At 37.4% G+C, this 22,058-nt stretch overlaps 3 protein-coding genes across 3 annotated transcripts; all 3 read right to left on the bottom strand.

Annotated features, from left to right (window-relative positions):
* Positions 1-61: 61 nt before the first annotated feature.
* FDP41_004063 (uncharacterized protein) lies at positions 62-2,158 on the bottom strand (the record flags this gene model as incomplete). Its single annotated transcript, XM_044707437.1, has 4 exons — positions 62-842; positions 923-1,808; positions 1,919-1,940; positions 2,141-2,158. 4 exons carry the CDS (start codon positions 2,156-2,158, stop codon positions 62-64), a joined length of 1,707 nt encoding a protein of 568 aa, XP_044561481.1.
* Positions 2,159-2,425: 267 nt separating this feature from the next.
* On the bottom strand, positions 2,426-4,489 carry FDP41_004062 (uncharacterized protein; the record flags this gene model as incomplete). The annotated part of the gene is made up of 1 exon (XM_044707436.1): positions 2,426-4,489. One exon carries the CDS (start codon positions 4,487-4,489, stop codon positions 2,426-2,428), a length of 2,064 nt encoding a protein of 687 aa, XP_044561480.1.
* A 492-nt stretch (positions 4,490-4,981) lies between these two features.
* FDP41_004061 (uncharacterized protein) lies at positions 4,982-21,806 on the bottom strand (the record flags this gene model as incomplete). Its single annotated transcript, XM_044707435.1, has 3 exons — positions 4,982-7,719; positions 7,777-21,574; positions 21,657-21,806. The coding sequence occupies 3 exons, from the start codon at positions 21,804-21,806 to the stop codon at positions 4,982-4,984; spliced, it is 16,686 nt and encodes a 5,561-aa protein (XP_044561479.1).
* Between the last annotated feature and the right edge of the window lie 252 nt (positions 21,807-22,058).

The following is a 22,058-nucleotide window of genomic DNA, read 5'->3' as shown; positions in this document are numbered from 1 at the left end:
ATTCTTAAGTGGATAACCTTAATTAAATCCATGTAATCAATTATTATTATTTTATTCATGATTACTGCTCTTCGTTTTTTTGTTGGTTTCTGTACATTTCTCTATATTCTAAAATTTTCTTCTTTGAGAAGTTTCTAATACCAAAGCTCTTTTTGATCAAATGGCGACAGTCAAACATCTTGAGAGCGTGGTCTTTAGTGGCGGAATAAATTGCCTGGAAATCGTTGCTCTTCATCAGATCCTTTTCGATAAGGCTCAAGTAAGCAATGGCAATACGATATAGGATCTTGTAGTTTTCATGGAGGAAACAATCCCAAATTCTGAGAGATGTTTCAATTGGGAAGCTATTTAAAAAGATACAAAGGAACCAATTGGGTGAGAGCAAAATGAAAAAGTTTGGATCTTGAGCTAAAAGATGGTGTGCCAGCTTGGGAATACGATCCAAACATAATTTCTGCAATACAAATGATTCAGAATAGACTCCTTGCATCTTAGTGTCGTATAAATCTGGTGGCAAGTAACGATCGATAATTCTATCAAGAGTGAAGAATGCTTGTTGAACATTCATACCGACGACAAGCATGATACCTGCAAGGAAGTTCATTGCTTGGCAATATCCAACTTTTGGATTGTGTAGCGAATAGAGATAGAGAACATTTCTTAAGGCAATTTGATTGTGTGGATCCTTATAGAAAGGATGTGTAGGGAATGTTCTATCCACATCTTTGCAAATACATGTAAAATTTTTGTCTTTTTCTCTTTCTTCTACAGGGATGGATTGTGCTTTTTCCTTCAACTTGTCAAAAACATCCTTGTGCGTAAGGAATTGATAGTTAGCTCCACTATAATGATACGAGTTGTTGGAGAATGGGTAAACAATAGGAAATTGTTGTAAATCCCAACTTGATGCCAAAACACTTACCTGATAATGTACCACATCACAGCCCTGTACTCCATTGGAATACCTTTTCTAACAAGCTTTTTGAATTCGTTTGATTCTTCAATAAAGTGGAAAATACGCTGTTGCTCGTACTCTTCCAATGTTGTAAAACCATTTGGTCCGATATTGTGTTTTTTGATAAATTCCTTCCATCTATTTCTCTGTCTATTAATTTTCTTTTCATTGAAATCTCGTTGTTTTTCAAAAAGAGGTTTCAACACTTTAGTCATTTCTTCATCTTCTCCAATTTCAAATCCATAATTTTCCAAATATTTCATTGAAATTTCAACTGGTTTGGTTTCAAGAATATCTAAATCCAAACTCTTGCTCACCACTCCAATAGTTCCATTTGTAAAATCTTTTTGTTCCACTTCGACATTCACCACTGCAGCAATCACTGTTTGGCTTTCATTGCCCGCAACACTGCTGACTGAAGCAGTAGTAGATGGAGTGGTTCCATTCTTCTCTGTGGCATCTGTTGTTGTTGGTGGTGCAGTAGTTGGATTCGATGATTCAACACCATCATTCGTGCCATTAATTGGAGTCGTTTCAACGTTGGGAGTTGGGATGATTGTTTCCGAAGTTGTTGTTTGTGGCTCACTAGAGGATGCAAGAACTCCGTTTTGGTGATTTTGTTCTTGATCGGAAGAGCTTGGGGTTGGCTTTTGTGCCTCTGGTTCCTTGTGATCTTCTTCATCACTGCTCGATAAATTATCACCTACTTCATGAACAGGCTCTTCTTCCTCTAGCTTGAAACTACCATCAATGATACTCTGTTTTTGTTTTTCATAATCTTCGTCCGAGAGGAGATTTTCGTTATGGAATTTAGCAAGGAGTTCCAGCTGCTCTTTTTGCTCTTTGGAGAGTCCTGTATATCGTTGTTGTAGTGAAAAAGGAAGTACAATACAATGTTGTTGTGATAACAACAGCAAATGAGTAAAAAGATAATTAAATCATATCAAACCGATGATGACCTACCAAAGTGCTCTACGGGATTATCCTGTTCTCATTGCAACCATCACGACGATGATAAATTATTTGGTAAACAATGATGATTGTATCAAAAGCAGAACAATATCAACAGCATGTTTTTAAATCATCATCATTACCACCATCATCATTACCATCATCATCATCATCATTCAAAAACAACCACGGGTTTGAGTTAAAAAACACATTGCCGCCGATAACAACACTTACCATGTTGGTTGGAATCATTTTTTCGTAAATGGCAATTTCCTTCGTTGCATCGATTGGTTTCCTCGACGGCAAACAATTCAAATCAAGGCATGAGCAACGGAAACATGTGAGCTGTTATTGTGTGATTGTAAGGCCTGGATCAACAATGTACTCGAGCCAATTTCTCAATTGAGGGAGGAGTGCTGTGATTTGGGAGTGTTTGTTGATTGGAATGAGTTCAGTAAACCAAGCTCACAACAATACTCGTCATCATGATTGTAACATCAAAATTGGTGCTCACCCTTATTAATCAGTGTTCAAGACTGAAAGAAGGCGTTTTTCAAGATTTTCATACAATTCTAATGAAAAATTTGAATAAAGGGTGGCCTTTAAATCCTTCAAATCGAGAGTTGAAACCACCTCGAGCAAAGGAGGCAAAATGTTCTCTGCCACTTCAAAATAAGACTTTCTATCCATCATTTGTAAATTGCTTACTGAATAAAACGCTCTCATAGCAGCACCCAAGGTTGTCGAATCCTCTGACCCTTGCATGGTAAATATGGGCAGTTGAAAGACACAGAAAAGAATTTTCAATAGAGCCATGGACTGAGTTGCACCACCTGTGACTATAATTCTGTTCGTCGTTTTGGACTCTGAGGGATTGTACAATCCATTTTGAATGGCATGCAATTTAAGTCCTAACAACTGGGAGTAAACAATGGACTTGATGTCCAAATTTTTGAGAGAGTTTTTCATATTGTCATCTTGTATGCTGGACAGTAGCAGCTGAAACTCCCCATCCTTGAGTAAGATATACTCTTCATCTTCCTTGAACTTGATAAATCTAAAATATCCAGGTTTGCAGCAAAGGGGAGTAATTTCTGAAAATTGAAAATAAAAACCTATCATGTGTTCTACATGTTTCACTTGTTCTTGATAAATTATGTTAGCACTGTCATGCGAAGGATATGGTGACAGCAGTAACGCATCGAATTGTTTCCAATCGCCTCCACAATATTTTTCACACAAATCCATTCTTGCCAATCCTCCATTTTTAAAACACAACAAATACAAGAACTTGGGATCGTTTGTCATGTTTTTGACATGACAAGTTGAAACGAAACTTGGGTTAATGAACACATGTCCTTCGCGAGCATTGTGTGTTGAAATATCACTCATGAGACCAAAAATAGTATGGCTGGTTCCTAATGAAATGCACAAGTCATTATTACTCCTCAGTAAGAAAGATGCAGAATTGAGATTGTCTCCCGAAAAGCAGCAAATTTTGCATGTGACTGGTAACTGAAATTTTTCTGCAATCATCTTGTTAATCACTCCTACGATAGTATTTGAAGGAACTAAGCTTTCTCCCAGAAGTTTTTTCAAATTGTTTTGTAGGTTTTCAAGAGAGTTGACAGATGTTCCGTAAATTAGTTTACACATTGCGTTTAGAACTTCATCAGACCATTGTAATTTATGAATATCTAGAATATTCATTCCTGATCCATCTCCAAAATCAATACTCTCATATTTTCCAGTCAAATAGCTAGTAAAGAAAGAGGATAATATTAAAATTCTTTCACATTCGTTATAAATATTTTTTACAGGAAAATGACATTGTAAAAGTTGTGAGAACTTGATTATTTGACTTGCAGTAAAGCGTTCGTACGCACTACTGCCAGTTATTTTCATCAGTTGTTGTGCTCCTCCAATGATGTGTTCCAATTCTTGACAAATATTGCTTGTTGAGCTATCCATCCAAATTGGACAGTTTTTAAGCATAAAATCATTTTCTTGTAGTTTGTAAGTGCCAACTCCTTGTGAACGCGATTTGTAACGAGTCCAAATATCAATGTTATGATGAACATGTTGTTGGTGATCGTCCTCAAATTTCGTCTTCACATAAACTGATCCATGTTGTTGAGCAGATCCACCAATTGCTACAATTTTTTCTCTGATTTCTAACGGAACTTTCTGTAGCAATAGTTCAAACGATTCTACCAGCATTAAGATTGGACAAGTTACAGTTCCATCATCATCTGAACATTTTTGGAAAGAAGAATTGTGGTGATCATTTGAAACAGGACATGTCCGATTCAAAAATTGTCCATTGCAATTCAATAAATAATGTTCCTGTCCTTTCAGAACACCTCCTTTTATCATATATGTGGACGCAAATTCCGAATCATAGTGAACACTTCCTTGCCAAATAATTTCAAAATTGGTGTTGTTGATATTCAACAGGTTGGATGGATCGGAAGATTGATTGTATTTTGGTTCAAAATTACGTATTGCAATGACACTTCCTTTCATTGATTGTGTTCCAACATCAATACCCAAATAGTGGCCTTCATTGTCTTGAAGTTGCATTTTTTTTGTAGGTGTTATTGACATTAATGTTGTGATTTTCCAAAAAGTGCGAAAAAAAAATCGAGTAAAATCGAAAACGACTTGCTCAAATTCGGTCAACTATCATTTTTGTACGTTTCTCCCCAGAAGTATTTTTCGTGTCAGATTGTCAAAAATTATCTTGATGTTTCAATTTCCCTATCTTATATCTCCATAATAACGACTAAACATTGTTCAGGACATACAAGAAATGTGAAGGAGTATCAATATATCGAAAACCCCCACTAAAAGAGTACATTGTGGTGGATTTCAATTTTCATCAACATCAAGTCAAATCGACAACACATCAATGTTGCTCGAACTCGAAAAAAATCGCGAAAAAATCGTCAATTTTTTTATTCGCACTTTTTCGAAAATCACAATACTGACAGATTGGTGTATCCTCCTCAAGAGAATTCTTTCTTTACGATCTTATGATGAGGACAAGCTAGTCAAATTCAAAGGAAGAGTTTATTACACTTGTTCGGCAGCTGTTAAATTAATCAATTCAAAGTATTGACGTAAGGCATCAGCAAGTACTTCAGGAAGTGTTTGAATATCTCTCAAAATAATATAGTAAGGGAATGGGAATTTCTCAATGTAGTAACTGAAGGTGAGTGGTTGTTTTGGATCATTGGTAGAGTTAATACTCTTCACTTCGAGGATGGATTCTTTTGGATTTGGGTTGTCAATAAGGATAAAGACAAACAAAATCTTCTTCTCTTGTCCTTCTCGAACGAGCTTGACAATTCGATCTCGTTCTAACATACGACCATCTGAAATGATAAAGGCAAGTTGATATTGTTCCGAATTGTTAGAGAATTCTAAGGACTTGTAATTTTCCATGAGTTGAATCGTATCGGATAGGAAGGACACAATTTGAGTTTGATTTTGTTTGAATGTAAATTGTGAAAGAATTTCAGCTCCAGTTTCATCGGTAAATGGCTTTTCGAATGGATGAAGAAGTTTCATCTTTTCACCGAAACTCACAACACCAAGTTGTCCAACTTCTAATTGAGCCATAGCTCTCGAGATTAAGGTTAAAGCTTCACAAGCCATTTGACCTGCATGGTTGTCAGCCATGGACTTGGAATCATCGATGGCAAGCAAAATTTGATATTGTCTCTTGTTAGGTTTGGTTCTTCGAAGCCAAATCTTATCCTTTCTGAATTGACTGGCAATGTAAGGAATAATCTTCTTCATGTTAATTCTTTTACCTGTCTTGTAGTCTCCTTTGAGTTTAGTAGCAAGTGTTGGTTCAAGAATGAGTCTCAATTGTTCACACAATTCTTGCGAGAGACTTGACGTTAACATGTCAAATTTCTTCCAAATCTCCTTCGAGTGATTGACGTTATCTTCATTGTTTCTCCAATCATTGAGAGAGGTTTCAAGTTCTTCTCTCATTCTCTTAATATCATCCATCGTGAGTGGTTTCAATTCTTCTTGCACAAAGTCAATATCTTCTTCCATGGTCTCTTGTTTTGTGTGAATGGTGCTTTCAAAGTTTTTTTGGACAAATTCTGCCTTCTTGGAGGGAGGATTGAAGTCCAAATCTTCCATTTCATCATCTTCATCCTCTTGATCTTGCATCTTTTTATCCAATTTCGATGAAATACTTGGTTTGGAGTCGGCATCTTGACCATCCTCATTCTTCTTCTTCTCTTCTCCAAACTGTTCTTTTTGTTTTTCACCTGTCATGTCTTCCTCTTCCTCCTCTTCACCATCTTCCATTTCTGGGAATGCTTTGGATTGTTCATCTGTTGCATTGGACAAGATTTGATTCTCTTGCTCATCCTTATCAGCATCATTCTCTTCCACAAATTCAAAGGCTTCGCTCTTCTCACCCTCTTCCTTCTTTTGTTTTTCTTCTTCTTGTTTGTTTCTTTCAACAAGGTTAAGTTTCTTCTTCCAATTCTTCATTGCATCACCCAAACTTCTGAGAGGATTTGGATCCATTTGCATTTGTCCTGCTTCTGGTTCCTGTTTAGCGTTATCATTACTGCCTTGATCCATACTCTCTCCCATTTCATTCTTGTTGGTGTCTTTACCACTTTCTTCAGCATTGTTGTTTTTCTTTTCTTGTCGTTCTTGTTTGTCTTGAGCAGAGTCATCCTTAATTTCAGAGGCTTTACCTGCAGTTTGTTTGACTCCGAAGGGTGTTTCCTTGAGATCGGCATTGTCTGCTTCTTCTTGGACGTGAGCCTTTTCGTTGTCTTCTTCTTCCTCATTCTCTTTTTCGCCTTCCTCGTCTTTTTCACCTTCTTCATCCTTCTCTTGCTTACTTTCGGATTCAAGAGTTGGATCTATGGCATCTTGATCCTCTTCATCTTGACCTGAGATGTTTTGATCTTCAGGAGCAATATCTTCCGTGTCGACTTGTTCATCAATTTCTTCGTCCTTCTTCTTTTTGAGATCTTCATCGCCACCAATCTCATCATCATCTTCTTGGTCGTCGTGGTCGCCACCTTCTCCATCTTGCTCCTCCATATTGTTCTCATCTTGAGGTTCCTCTTCTTGCTCATCCTCAGAGATTTCCAAATCATCGACTTGCATTTGATCATTCTTATCATCTGCACGATCAGCGTCTTCGTCTTCTTCTTGTTGTTCATTGTTGAGTTCATCCTCTCCAAACTTGTCATCCATTTTGTCTTCAAACTCTTCTTGTTCGACAGCCTCTTCATCTTCTTCATATCCCATTGGTTTATCGTCTTTCTTTTGCTTGTCTTGTTTGGTATTGAGACCTTGATCATCGGTTTCTTCTTCTTGGGCTTTAAGCTCAGAATCTTGTTGTTGAGGTTTTTCAGACTTGTCACTTCCTTCCTCCGTCTTGTCATCTCGATCGTTTTCATTCTCATCCCACAACTTGTCATCGAGTTGTTCCTTGTTTGGATCATCTTCATCAATCTCTCCCATTTCTTTGTTTTCGTCTTCTTCGTTGTCATCATTATCTTCATCGTCCTCTTCTTGTTCATCCATTTCGTCTTTTTCGGCTTCAAAGTCGCCTTCCATCTCAATAGCATTTTCACTCTTTTCCACGTCCTTATTTCCTTCCTGTTGTTTCTTGTCTTTTTCATTGAGTAATTGATCCTCATTATCGATTTGATCACTCACATCATTAATACCTTCTCCATCGTCCATACCAGTACCGGAACTAAATTCCACACCGTCCGATTGGCCTTCTCCCTCTGTTTCGTCATCCTTTCCACAAAAACCTTGTTTGAACAATGTTGTAAAGATGTTGAGTAAAATAAAAGTCAGTTTGGAAATACTCTTGTGGTAATAAACAATGGGTATTTTGATGGTATCCACAATAAGATCGAGTCGTTGCAAGAGAGGAGTAAGGTTACCAAGTAATTCGCTCAAACTATTGACAATGGATGGATTTCGATCCTCTCGCTTACTGTACGTAGTGATGGTTTGGATCATCTCTTGGAGATCATGATTGATCTTTGTCATGCCATTGGTGATGGTTTGGCAGCAATGTTCAACGTGTTCCTCCAATCTGGCGATAGAATTATTCTTACTCAAGAACGATAAGGATAAGTTCGAATCGTTGTCTTGATGTTTGGTGTGCTCTTCGGTGGTTGCTTTAACAACTTGCTCAAATTGAGCTTGTTCCTCACTGCTTGCCTTAATTAAATCTTGAGTGATCAATTGGATAAATTTGACAGCATGTTTGTACTTGTTGGCAAATTCTTTCACAATCGTCATGTCTTGACTTGGTGCTTGAGAGATTTCTTCATCACCAGAGGTGGCCTTATCCACCACAGACTTTACCGAGTCAAACTCTGAGAGCAGAGTGATCAATTCGGGTGATTTTGGAAGTGTAGAAGTTTCCTCAATGAATGTATACATAACCGTTTTGACTCTTTCCAATGTCGAAAGATTGTCAGAAAGCTCTTTCAGATCTGTGGAACTGTAAATCTTGGTTCTGTTCATCACCGAAGCTACAGTATCCATTGCTCGATCAATTAATTGCTTTCCTTCATTCAGAGTCTTGAGAGGTTTGTTGTATTGGTCGTCATGTTTTGAGAGAGCAGTGTAGAGAGAATGAATTTGATAAATCAGCTCGTACAATTTGAACACGTAATCGGCTTGGGTAGTAACAGCTTTTTCTGAGGTACCTTGAGAAATCAACACTTGATCTGCATCATGGTTTGAGGATTCAACAATGGATTTTCTCACATGCTCCAACGTAGAATATAATGATTTGCTGGATTTTTGACAATTCTCAATTTGACTCAAATATCTTCTGTGTTTGAGTGTTAAGAAGAACAAGTTATCAGGATATCCTCTCATCTTTGTCTTTTGACTCTTGATATCTTCTGCTAACTCTCCTTCATAGGTGACTCTAAAGTTTTGAATACTGAAAATATTCTTGTAAAAGTATTCGTCAGCTCTATTAAATTCATCCATCACATCCTTCGAATCAAAAGCAGAAAGTGTAAGAGAAACAGATGGAATCAGGAAAACCTTATCCATAGTAGTCTCGGTTGAGACGCCCTTCTTGAGATAGGACACACCCATTTCTTTGAGCTCGGTTAAGAGTGAGACCAGTGCTCTCAATTTCATACTCTTTGGTGAGTTCTCCTTGTTCAATGTTTGAGTTTGCTCAATAATTTCAGTGCTCAAATCTTCGATATTGCTCACAACTGCATCGTACTCCTTAGAAAGAGAGCTCTTGAGAACATGATTCACAAAGTTCTTTCCAACCAAATCATGTATGACAGGTAATCGATCAATAATATTCTTTGAATCATCCATAAACTCAGTTTCAATCACCTTCATCAATTGCTTGTCTTTCTTTGTGAAGGAAACCATATTTTTGATTGTTTCATCATTGGAATGAAGCAAGTTCTTGGTCTTGTTCAAATACTTTTGAATGACATCATTCGGCTCGTCAGAGTAATGAGCGGTTTGCTTCTTTTTGGACTTTTTCTTGGTGGTTTTCTTGTCTTGCTTCGCCTGTACGGTTTCAGTGGCTGCAGCAAGTTCATCGTACTTGTCCCACAAATCTCTTGCTTGTTTCACTAAAACTTCACCAAAACCTTTTGAGAACTTGGCAAGAGCTCTTCTCGACTTCTTTGTGGTGAATCGAATGGCATCAATGTTGACATCTTCCCACTTGGTTAGTGTAATGAAATCTCGTAGTTTTTCTTCGAGTGGTTTTTTCTCTTGTTCCAGTCTCTCCATAAGCTTTGGAATGAATTGAGAGTAATATCTGTGCATGTTGTGAATAATATCTCTAATCTTGGTTCTTGTCTCAATATCTTCACAGTACCTTCTCTCAATTTCTGCAGTCAAGTGTTGATTAAAGTTGTTAAGCAAACCAAGACGATACTCGAAATCACCAATAGTGGATGTTCTAATAAAATCATCACAAATACTGAAGAATTCTTCAATAGTCTTGTTAATATCCACTTGATTGAAATCACTGTTGCAAATCAACGTATAGAATCTGAACCACCAATTAATAGATTTGTTCTTATATTCTCGTGTCTTCAAATCATAAATTCCCTTCCAATTTTCCAACTCCATTCTTCTCCATCGAACAATGAGAGATGAAAGCTTTCTAATTTCTTCTTTCAAGGAATTGACATGCGCAGTGAGATATTCTTCCCATTCTCCAGCCTTTATCAAAAGTAATTCCAATCCAGTCAAAATCTTAATAATCGGACTAGTAATAGGTTGATTCAGAATATGTTCAATAATTTTAACCATCTCCACAAGTACTGGATGTCCCTTCTGTTCCTCAGTACTATACTTCTTAATGAGGAAGTTCAATCTTTGAAGCATACTGAAAAGTGTGCTAAAAGCTAGAGTAATTTCTGGAATGTTTGGCTCGGTATACACTTCGTTATAGGCCTTTAACTTGGCTTCCTTCGAATGATCAACTTTTACCCATAAATTATTCAGAGCTCTACTTCCAAACAACACCAAAGGCAAATAACCCGAAGATTTCATATCAATTTGATACTTTCCATTCAGAGTGTTAAGAATATGAACAGCCACATTGAAAGACTCATCAAACATTTTGCTTCGGATATTCTCAATGACTTGAACAGGTCTTCCAAGACGGTTCAAAGCAGATCCACTCAATGACACAAAACTGAAAATGTCCTTGTGCGTTTGAACGAGATAATCAATTTCCTTCTCATCATGAATGACCTTATTCACCTTTTCCAACAAGGACTTCTCAGAATTTAAGGTTTCTCGCTTTTCACCAATATTTTGTTTCAAAGATTGCTGTTCTGGCTTTTCAACAAAGTCCGAATAATCCTCAGCATAGGTTGGGAACATGGATTCCATTTCTTCCTCTAACATCTCTTCGTCAGTCTCAATCACAGTTTTCTTCTCTCGATATTTGTAGAAACTGTCCTCTTCTTGCTGCTTCTTTTCCAATTCATCCTCGACGGTTTCAAACAAGTTGGAATACATGGAGAAGACTTGATTCAAGAGAGAAAGATTTTCAATGGTTTTCTCTTGACTTGAAGTTTGAGAAATTGTAATCAACAAACATCTAGACATGAGAACACGGAGCACTTTCGTTGCTGTTTCATATTGCTTGCATTTGAGATGCATGGTTGGAGAGTGATCGATCGATTTCAACCATTTACGAACCACTTCCAAGTCTGATTCAATGGTCTGTACCGAGTTACACGAAGGGAAGGAGAGTAAATGATTGAGGATTTGATTCACAGTATGTTGTTCGGTCTTGTCTTTCTGTGCAAGAGATCCATAACACAACAATCTCAAGCCATACTTGATATGATAGGCACAGGAGGCGAATGGAATGGCCAAATCTTCAAAACCGAATTCATTCTTCAAAATCTTAGTCTTGATCAAACTTTGAGTATTGGATTGATAGGAATCTTCTTTGGTGATTAGTTCAACCTCTTCATTGTTGCCGCTGCTACTGTCTTCACTTCTTTCAAAGTATTTGAGCAAATTGTTGGAGAGAGTACGTAAGACTTCCTGTTGATCGACAAGGGTCTTCATTTCACGATACAAATCAATGAAAGAGATGGTGGATGGTCTGTGAATGACTTTTGGAGTGATCTTGTCCATCATGACCTGAATATGAGACAAATCTTGTTCAATCTTACTTGTGATAAAGCTTTTATCACTTCCTGTCATGAATTTTTCAATGGAAGTGATAACTTGAAGTTTGTTATTCAGCATGTCCACATCTTCCTTCAAATGTTTGTCATAGATGGAATATTTGAGGGTTGGATCCAAGGCGTTAGCAGGAATGAACAATGTCATGCGAACTTCTCCTAACTTTAACCATGCCAAACCACGATTGATAAGATCCTTATTTTTGTCTAACTCTTTGGCGCAAATAAGCTTGCAAATAGAAATAATGTCATTCTTCTTCTGTTTGAGTCTGGAATCGTTGGAACTGTCGAGAATTGTTTCCAACTTCTTGACGTCAATGTCCTTTGTTGCACATAGTGAATCAGTCAAATCTACCAATTCTGAAAGCGCTTGGGCTGAAAAAGTCTTCTTAAAGCTCAACAATGTATCACAATACAAGTAGGTGAGATTGGACCAATCAATTTCCTCAGCTTGAACATTATCCACATTGGTACAAATAAATTGAATGACCTTTTTGAGTTGATCAATCTTAATATGTCTCGATCGAATTGGAATATTTTCCCATCCGCTCAACAACTTCAAAATATGAACAGAGTTTACATCTTGGAATAATCTATTTGGACCAATCAAATCGTCTCGTGTAAGATTTTCGTCCGATTTGGACATGTCAAACATGGAGTTGTTGTAAGTGTTATTCCACACCCTCTCATTCCAATAAATGTAAACATAGTGCAACAATGCAGGTATGGATGAGGCAAACTGTTTCAATTCTTCCAATGAAAGAGCATCCAAATTTCCTGCTTTCCACAACAACATTTGATAAGGAACCATATCAAAAGGTCCTCGAGAACAATTCTCCAAAATGAAATCGACGAGATGTCTTGACTTGATCACAACAGAGTTCAACAATCTCTTGACCTCCATGATGTCTGTGGAAGCATCCAATCTCTTACAAAGATATCCAATCTTTGAGAATAACATAATGACATTCATTTCCTTATGCATACTCTTGTAATCAAAGAGTGGAGATATTGCCTTGGTTGAATGCAAGGATGCAGCATTCACACGCTTCTTGTCTGGTGCAGTAAATTCGGCAATGTCATGGAAAATAGCATCCATTACAAGCTCTTGCTCAGATTTGTTACTCAATTCTTTGTAAGGAGTATAAATATCTTCAGAGAGTTCTTGCTCTTTTGGTTTTGATTTTTCGAGAAGAGTTGGAACACTTCTCACATATTGCAACAATTTATCATAGTCTGGATGTTGAGGATTTTGCTGCAACAATTTTACAGTGCTCATTGCCTTGAAAAGAAGTTCTTTGAGTTCTCTGCTCTCTGTGTGTGCGGTTGTAGATGTTAAGAATTGTTGAATCACGTCTTCAAGTTGTTTCAATTCTTGGGAAACTGAAATAGTTGGCTTTCCACAATTCTTATACAAGGTATTTTTCTTTCCAACGCTATTGAAGTTGTTGATGACCAGGCCATCAATTTCCCCCATAAATGTGCATAATTGTTCGTAGAGCTCATAAGGTGTTTCAACATTCTTCTTGGATGGTTTCTTGAACTTGGGTTTTTTCACCTTCAATTTGAGGAATTCCTTAGCCAACCAATTCCAATAAATAAAGAATTCTTCAGTTAACTCCAAAGTATGAGAAAGGTAGAACCACAATTTGTCTCTACATCTCAACAGAGCTCTGATTTCATCCAAATTACAAACAGAGTCCTCAATGGAAGCGTTCATCATGCTGTCCACAAAAGCATCAATTTGAGTGAAAAGCGTGTAGAGGTGAATAACCACTCTATTTGGAACAGAACCTCTATACTTTGGATTAATGTGATAGTAATAAGAGAGATGAAGAAGTGAAGACTGATTCTCCACAATGGATCCTTTAAATTCGCCTGAAATTGCAAGCTCTTCTTCGTACTTTCGTTTTTGTTGAGAGGTTAACAAACTTGCAGCCTCAAACAAATGATCGTTCTCATCCGTAACAAGTCCCAAATAAACAAGACGAGAGTATAATTGTTGGCTGTACTTCAAATTAAGAGGTTGAGAAGCAATGATATCTGCATATTTGCTTGTTACAGCCAATGAGATATCTCCAAATACTTTTTGAATCTTCTTCGAGAAGTCACCGTTTTTGTGCTTGTTGAGAAGCTCTAAACCTTTTGTGAGTAACTCATCGAGAACTTTGTCGGATTTACAAAGCCTGTGAAGTCTTTGTAACCATATCGTTCTAATATCAATATCTTTGAGAGAGCTCACATCAATAAAGTATTCAAGCGCATATTGCATGTCATTGACCAACTTAGAAATGGAACTTTCGAGTGTGTCGTCCATACTATTATCTGTGTTTAAAATTGTTCGTTGAATGTCATTGGATTGCAAGAACTGAGGTGGCAAGTCAGTAATTAAAATCTTCCATTGCAATCCATCTAGAATACTCTTTGTACTAGTGTTTTGATCCATCTTTTCAGTCATACATCTACTTAAATAAGTTCTAATGATATCATAAAGCCGTGCTGCTTGTCTAAACACATTTCTAAAGACTGATTTGTCGCACTTGAAAGCATTACAAGCAACAAATGTAGATGGGAAGCTTGGATCATTTCTTGGCAATACCTGTATACACTCTTCTAATTCTCTTTCTGCAATTTCTCTTGCAGCTTTTGTAGGGCATCTACTTCTAATATAGACACTCGAGACTGCTGCTCTAAATGCACTGGTGATATTGAGTCCTTGTTTCACTTCAGAGTTGAACACTTCCGCACATCTTAACAAGTCACGAATCGTTGGTCGATCCTCTTCAAGAAGGAAAATTTTTGAAGCAAATCGTGCATGATAGTCCATCATTACGTTGCACAAATGTGAAGAGGGAATTCCATGATTAGCCAACAATGTGAACGCATCTTGAGAAGGAATTGCAATTGAGAACATGGCAATTTCCAATCCTCTATTTCTCATGGCTCTTGAAATTTCTCCATACTTTGGATCCATCACCATGAAGATTCTAAAGTGAGGATGAGGTTTAACAATACGAATCTCTCCATCCACAAGTCCTCTTTCATTAACAACAAGCACACCATCAGGTTCAAATAATGAATTCAATCGATCCAAAACAGTTGGATTGCAAAAATTGACATTGTCAATGAGAAGCCAATTACCTGCTTCCAGTGATCGGATCAAAACACCATCATTCCATTCAAATCGTCCCTTAACACCCATCTCTAATAATTTACTCAAATTCTCAAGTTGATTGAGGATGGATTGTTTTTCTTCGTTTTCATACTGAAGCAATGCAAAAACTCCTTCGCATATACTCTTGAGCTGTTCAATTCCTGAGAAAGTGGCATCCTTTTTAGAGGTTGTTTCATAGGCTGCCCATTGATTATAAAGTTGCTTCACAGTATCAAAGTTTCGTTTCTCATCATTCAAGAAGGAAATTCTTGCAAGCTCGTCTATCTTGAGTTTGATAACATTTGCAACCATTTTAACTTTTTGAATTGGGTCCACTTGTTCAAATCCTCCCAACAATTCAACAGTATCCGTTGAACTGCTCATGGAGAATTCATTCAACTTGTTACCAGTCATTTGTGCAATGAGTCTTACAATTGAAGACTTTCCACATGCAGAAGGTCCATTGATAATGGTCAAATAATTCATCTCAATGCACTTCATAATATTCTCGAGAGGATTCAAAAATGATTGTAACAAGATCAAATCCTTTGAAGAGTTTGTAGTACTTGGAGCATGATTGTCCTTGTCGCCATCATCAAATGAATTGTTCTTCAACAAAATGGAAGACCCTACTTGAATAGCGTCTGGAGAAATAGTATAAGTTGGATAGGTCTCGGATGGGAACTCTTTTCCAGAAAGCTCAGAATATATCTTTTCAACATATTGACGATCTTCCCGAGTTCTCATTCTCTGTCGATACATGCAATCAACTAGTCTCATTGGATCATATTTGAATGACTCATTATTCTTCTTGTTGAGCTCTTGTTCTTTCTTTAAGAGTTCACACCATCTGAAAACATCTCTCAAGTTGAATTCCCAAGGACTTCCTTTTCTACCAAATCGGTACAATTCCATTGTTTCCCTATGCATTCTTCTGTTAAAGTCAATCATGAGCTTGATATTGTCTTCTCCAATATCTCTATGAATGGAGCGAAGAATAAATGTCAAATCTTCAGGTCTCAATTCATCCACATAAACTTGAGTGAAACGATTGAGGAAAGATTTTGGAAGACCTTTTCTTCCACCTCCTTGTTGGAGTGGATTTTGGCATGCAAATATTCTGAATCCTTCTGGACACTTGACAACTTCATTAATTTCTGGAATGTAAATTTCAGCACGGTGATCCAAAATAGAGTTTAAACCTTCAAGAACCGATTGAGAAGCTAAATTCAACTCATCCAACAATATCCAATCACCATTTCGAAGTGCTCTCAAGAAAATACCATCACACCAACGGAATTGACCTCCCGAGCTACCCTCCACAGGTAAATCAGTTCCAAGCAAATCCATCATATCCGTTTGTTCAGAGAGATTGATTCGAACAATATTGTGTCCAGAGGCTTTAGCAATGGCAGAGATCAAACTTGTCTTTCCAACACCTGGACTACCCTCCAAAAGTAGAGGCTTTTTGAGTTGCATGGCTCTCAACACTTTCATAACATTTCTACCTGTCGTGGGAGCGTCCAATGCATAGACAATCTTTCGTTCCATGTTGGGTCCACATTTGATAAAGAATGGATGATATCCAAAGTAGTCGACACTTTCCTTCGTCTTGGTAGTTCTGATGGCTGTGTAGTTTTCATTAAGGAAAACATCCTTGTAGTAATTCAATTGCTCACTCACGAGAACTTGTTCCTGTTCCAACTTGTGCAATAAGAAGTTGAAACATTCGGTTCGCAAGAGTTGTCTATTTCTTGCTGAGGCATCTGTACCGACACCAATACTTTCCAAAATCACTGTATCGACACCATGCAAATAGGCACCATAGGCATCCATATCTAGTTTTTCAACTGCCATATTCATGAAATCAACCCATGAAATGACATCTCTCACGCTCAATAGACGTTTCGTACGTTTGGATCTAAAGAATTGAACAAACTCAACCATTCGAATATTAAAGGATTTGATGCTTGCATTGAGTCTACTCGCAACAATAATGGCCAAATCTTCAGAGACTGACAAACTCGGAACATAAATTTCTGTAAAACGATTTCTCAGGGCAGGTGATAATTCTCTTTTTCCAAAATCACCTCCAGGATTCATGGTTGCCAAAATTCTGAAATTCTCATTGGCAACAATATGTTCGACTTTTTCAGAACCTCTCTCAGGAAGAGTTAATTCTCGTGAAGGCTCCAACACACTGTTCAAACGTTCCAACACAGCATCCTCAGCGAGTGAAATTTCATCAATGAGGAAAATGTCGCCACTCTTCATGGCTTGTACAAGAGGACCATCATACCAAGTGAAAAGAGCTTTCCACTTTTGATAGGTCTCTCTGATAATTAATTGCTTTTCTAAAAGCTCCTTTTCTTTGAAATCATTCTTTTTCTTCTTTTTTTGAGGTTCAATTTGTTTTCTCTCTTTCGCAAGTTTTTTACAAATGTCTTCAAGTCTCTTGACCTTCTTGCTGATATTCGTCTCATTACCGAAATTGATATCTAGAGAAAACTTGTTGTTGGCAATATTGATAAAGTCTTGAATCATGTGCTCAAGCTCTGCTTTGAGTTTTTCTCGACCTCTCACAGGGCGTAGAGATCCAAGAATATCACTCGTCTCAGTATGTTGATGACAGTTTAGAATTCTCAAATGTCTCTTGTAAATATCACCATAGATTTGGCATACAGTTGTTTTACCTGTACCTGTATCACCGACCAGTAAGGCAGGTTCCTTGAATTTGAGACATTTTCCAACCAAGACATACATTCTCTTCATGGTCTTGGTCCAAACAATATTGCTTCCTGCAATAGAGACATCTTGTAATTCTTTAGGATTATACATGGCTTCAAGATCAATCTTTGTCTTGAATACTTTCTCTAAAATTTCTTGTACAATTTGTTTCTCTTCATCTCTTCGGAGTCTCTCTGCTAAAAGCATGTATCCCTCCTCTGCAGCATTTTGATTGTAGTTGATATTGTCTGCCACTCCATTCATACGTTCTGCCCATCTGAACAAATCTCTTGGAGTAATGTTACTTTTACCAGCAAAGATCTTACTACTTTGTCTGCGTTGTTGGAGTTCTCTCATGACCGTTACAAGTTTAGTGGCATGCTGATTCGAGATTTGGCATCTCTTGTGGAGAATGGTAATGAGTTCTGGTCGTGGTATTTCATCCACATGAAGTTCCAAAAATCTATTTCTAAAGGCACGAGATAACACCTTTCTACCACCGTACAATCCAGGTGGATTCTGAGTGGCGAATAATTGGAAGTGAGGATGAGGCTTGACTGTTTCTTGTGTCTCTGGAATGAACAATTCTCGATTGTCATCCAATAAACGATTAAGAGCCTCAAGAATATCAGAAGGAGCCAAATTCAACTCGTCCAATACCAACCAATAACCATTTCTTACTGCTTCCACAAGAATACCTTCTTGGAAAACCAATTTACCTTGTGCATTTGTAATGTAGGTACCAAAATATTCTTGGAGATCTGTACTTTCGTGATTGTTAATTCTCACAAATCTGTGTCCTGTAACTTTAGCCAGATATTGAACCATACTGGTCTTACCAGCTGAGGTAGGACCTTGCAGCAACACTGGATATTTGTTGGTCTTGATCGCTCTTGCCAGATTTTTCAAATTTTCCTCAACAGACTCTGTAATGATAAAATCTGTGGGTTGTTCTGGTTTGAATTGACCTTGTTGAAGCCAGAAATGTTTGAACAAGACAAAATCTCCACTGGTTGGTTTTGGTGGAGCTTGATTGAGAGAATTTTCAACATTCTTGTTCTTAAAGAAGGTGCTTCGGATGAGCTTTTCCACCGTTGAACAACAAGAGGAGCTTAACAAGGTTAAGAAACCCATCGAAAACCCTTCATAGAGTGCTCTTTCAAGACCATAATCTTTGAGAACCATCACTGTATAATCTAAACTTCTCGTCAATGTACGCAAACTGTAGTGTGGTCTTTGAGAAGCTCCATCAGATAACTCTGCTTCTGCCTTCTTTCTTACGTCCAAGTAGAAATTCACAATGTCATCCACGGGTGGATGTGGAATGTTTGCGAGGTATCTCGACACAACAATTTTCAAATCATCCCTATCGGTCAGTTCATGAACATAGAATTCAGAGAATCTATTTCGCAATCCAGGTGGTAAGTTCTTTTTTCCGATATCTGTTGGAGGATTCATGCATGCAAAGATTCTAAAGTTTGGATGTCTCTTGATTGGTTCTGTATCTCCCTTCTCAGTGATGAAAAGGGTTCCTTCTTCTCCTTCCAATAAACTGGAAAGACGTTCCAAGGTTTCAGTCGAAGCCAAGTTAATTTCATCGAGTAAAATCCAGTGACCTTCCTTCAATGCTTTTACCAATGTACCTTCAACAAAGGAGAATGCAAAACTATTTTGAACGAGTATTTGTTGATGATTAAATCGGTCAACGCTTTCCTTAAATTTAGCCCAGTATTGTCTCAATGTGAATGTTTTCTCTGTTTTATGCTTCTTAGTTCCCGAGCCAGATGAAGAGGAAGCTTGTGACTTTTTTCGCTTCTTTGAAGATTCTTCAGAATGTTCTGTCTTTTCGCTCGAATCATCTTCCATATTATTCAGCTTTTGTTCTGCTAATTCAATAATCTTAGTGAGAAGCATCACAAACTGTACCCAGTTCTTTTTCGAGTATAAATCTCTGACCCTATTTAAAGTGCTTTCATTCTCTTTTGAGGGGAAAGTCACGGAAAATAATTGTTCAAAATTGCTTTTCACAGATGCAGCAAGAATTTTCAAATCTACAGGTTTGTAACCTCCAATAAAGTCAGCACTATCTGTTTGTTGATTCAAATTATGTACAAGAAGCTTTTTACCCATCAAAGTCGCCAAATATTGAATAGCTGTTGTTTTACCAACACCAGTCTCACCAGTTAATAACACTGGCTCGTTCATCTTGATACAAGCTCCAATTCTTTCCATCATTCTCAAGCTTTGTTTGGTGTGGGCAAAGGTGCTACCTTTGTGCAACAATTCGCCCAAGTTCTTTTCGTCTCTCTCGAGTGTCACTCTACCTACAGTAACAACTCCTCGTTCTTCTTGTAATTGAGGTTTGTAAGTCTTCAAATAGTCTTCAAAATTGTAAATTTCCCAGACTAGAGCTAATGTATGTACAACTGAGTCATAAACGTCCTTCTTCGCAATCATTCCACAAAACACATCGATCGCTTCATGGAAAATGTCTCTCTTAATTTGACTTAGAACATAGTTTTCATTCTTTTGAATCTTGTGACCATAAAATCGTTGAACTCGTTCACACCATTTCAACAAATCTCTAAACGAGAATAGCCTTCCAAAGCTTTTGAGTTGGGTTGATTCCTTAGTGCTTGTTTGTTGTGAAGTTGCATCAGAATTATCTGAAACGGAAGGAAGGTTAACTCCTCTCAATGCATCATACGTTTCAATAAATTTAGGAACAAGTTGTTGAATGGATTTAAACTTGGATTTGAGAATGTGCTCAATTTCTTTCGATGGTAATTTGTTAATCATCACTTTTGTCCATAAATTGGACATGGGCAAAACTCGTTGTCGAGTAACCATTCCCGATAAGGATTCCATTAAACTCTGTGTGGCAAAGAGTTGGAAACCAGTCGCAGCAGGAATCACCTCATCTCTAGAGGGAAGGAATAAATTTCCGGACTCCACAAGCGAAATAATTGAGGATATGATATCAAAAGGAGCTAAATCGAGATCTTCAATGAGAATCCATCTACCTTCAAGAACAGCTTTCGTAAGAGCACCTGGCTGCCATCTAAACTCTCCAGGAACATCTGTGCAAACATAGGTTCCCAACAGGTCCTTACTATCAAACGATTCGTCCAAATTCACCTTTATGATATCTGTGTTTCCGGTAATTCTTGCCAATTCCTCAACATACACGGTTTTACCTGAGCCGATAATACCTTCAACCAACACAGGTTTTTCTTGAGAAACTGCAAGAGCTAAAGAGCGCATATTGTCAAAAGCTGTGTTTGTGAAAATGAGTTTTGTCTTATCTGCAGAGATGTTTTGCTGCGAGGAGTGAATTTCTCTAAGGTTCTTGTGAAGCCAAACACCACAAACATTAACCATGGTTTCACTCTTGTGTGAGATCACAAGCTTTTCTCTTGATTCTGTTGAAGTTGACTCCATGTTTGATGTTTCAGTGTCATCATAGAATGAAAGAGTGTTTTCAAGATGCATCTTTTCCTCTGATTCGATTTCTTGCAAGACATATTCTTGGAGATTTTCGAATTTTGAATTGAAATATTTGTCATCAAGCTCTAGAAGTATCGAAACGCACTTAGATGCCATGGATCGAATTTCCTTATTTTTGTGTTTTAAAAGTGAGAAAAATGGTGCCCAATTCCAAATTTTACAAAAATCGGATGGAGCACAAATTAATAAACGATATGTAATTTCTAAAAGTGTCAACAGTTTTTGTTGCTCTATCTTATCCTCCAGATTATTGTTAACAATAGATTCTATGAGTGAAGGTCTATTCTTGAAATATTGCTTGATAAAAGTTTTAAATTGAGGATATAAAGGAAGTATTTTGCTCACTGCATGAATTGTGTCATAATGTTCTGATGAATTATTAGTGATGCTTTTTTCAGCTGATTTGTACAACTTTTCCATGACTTGAGCAACCAAAAGAGGCAAAATTGGTTTGCAAACTCTCGCAACAGTATATGTATAGTCTGGTTTAATAAATAGAGAAATTAAAAAAGTTTGTATACTTTTGATGATATACAGATCCGTATCCGATGAGTTTGAAATCTAGATATTGTCCAATCACGACACCAACAAATTCCGAAAAAGATAACATGAGTACTTTAAAAAAGGCCATCTCTACACTTACCTTCTTTTTGAAAGAATTCACCTCCTCTTTCAATGCAGGAAACTCCTTCTCCAATACCATCAAGACATGGCTATAAGAGAAGGTGGTTTTCTCTGCGGAGAGGGAAGATGTATCGCGACTATTGTTGTTCTTCTTGTTGCTATTCAACATTTTTTTTGTTTCAACTTTTTCCAAGCACAATTCTCAACCGTTCGAAATTTTGTTGAAGTGCTGAATCGAACTCAACAATAAAAGACCTCACCATCATCATGATGGTTCCTATTCTCTCAATGATTCTGAACAATAGAGTGAGTGAACACAACACTCTAAAGTTTGGCTTTGCTCACAACTCCGAACGACAATTCAACAGAAACTATTCGGAAGACCTTGCTCTTTCCATTCATCGTCAAGAACACGAAAACA

This window comes from Naegleria fowleri, assembly GCF_008403515.1.
Source record: "Naegleria fowleri strain ATCC 30894 chromosome Unknown tig36, whole genome shotgun sequence".
In the NCBI taxonomy this organism is placed as follows: Eukaryota; Heterolobosea; class Eutetramitea; order Acrasida; family Naegleriidae; genus Naegleria; species Naegleria fowleri.
This window is presented reverse-complemented; position numbering and strand designations above follow the sequence as displayed.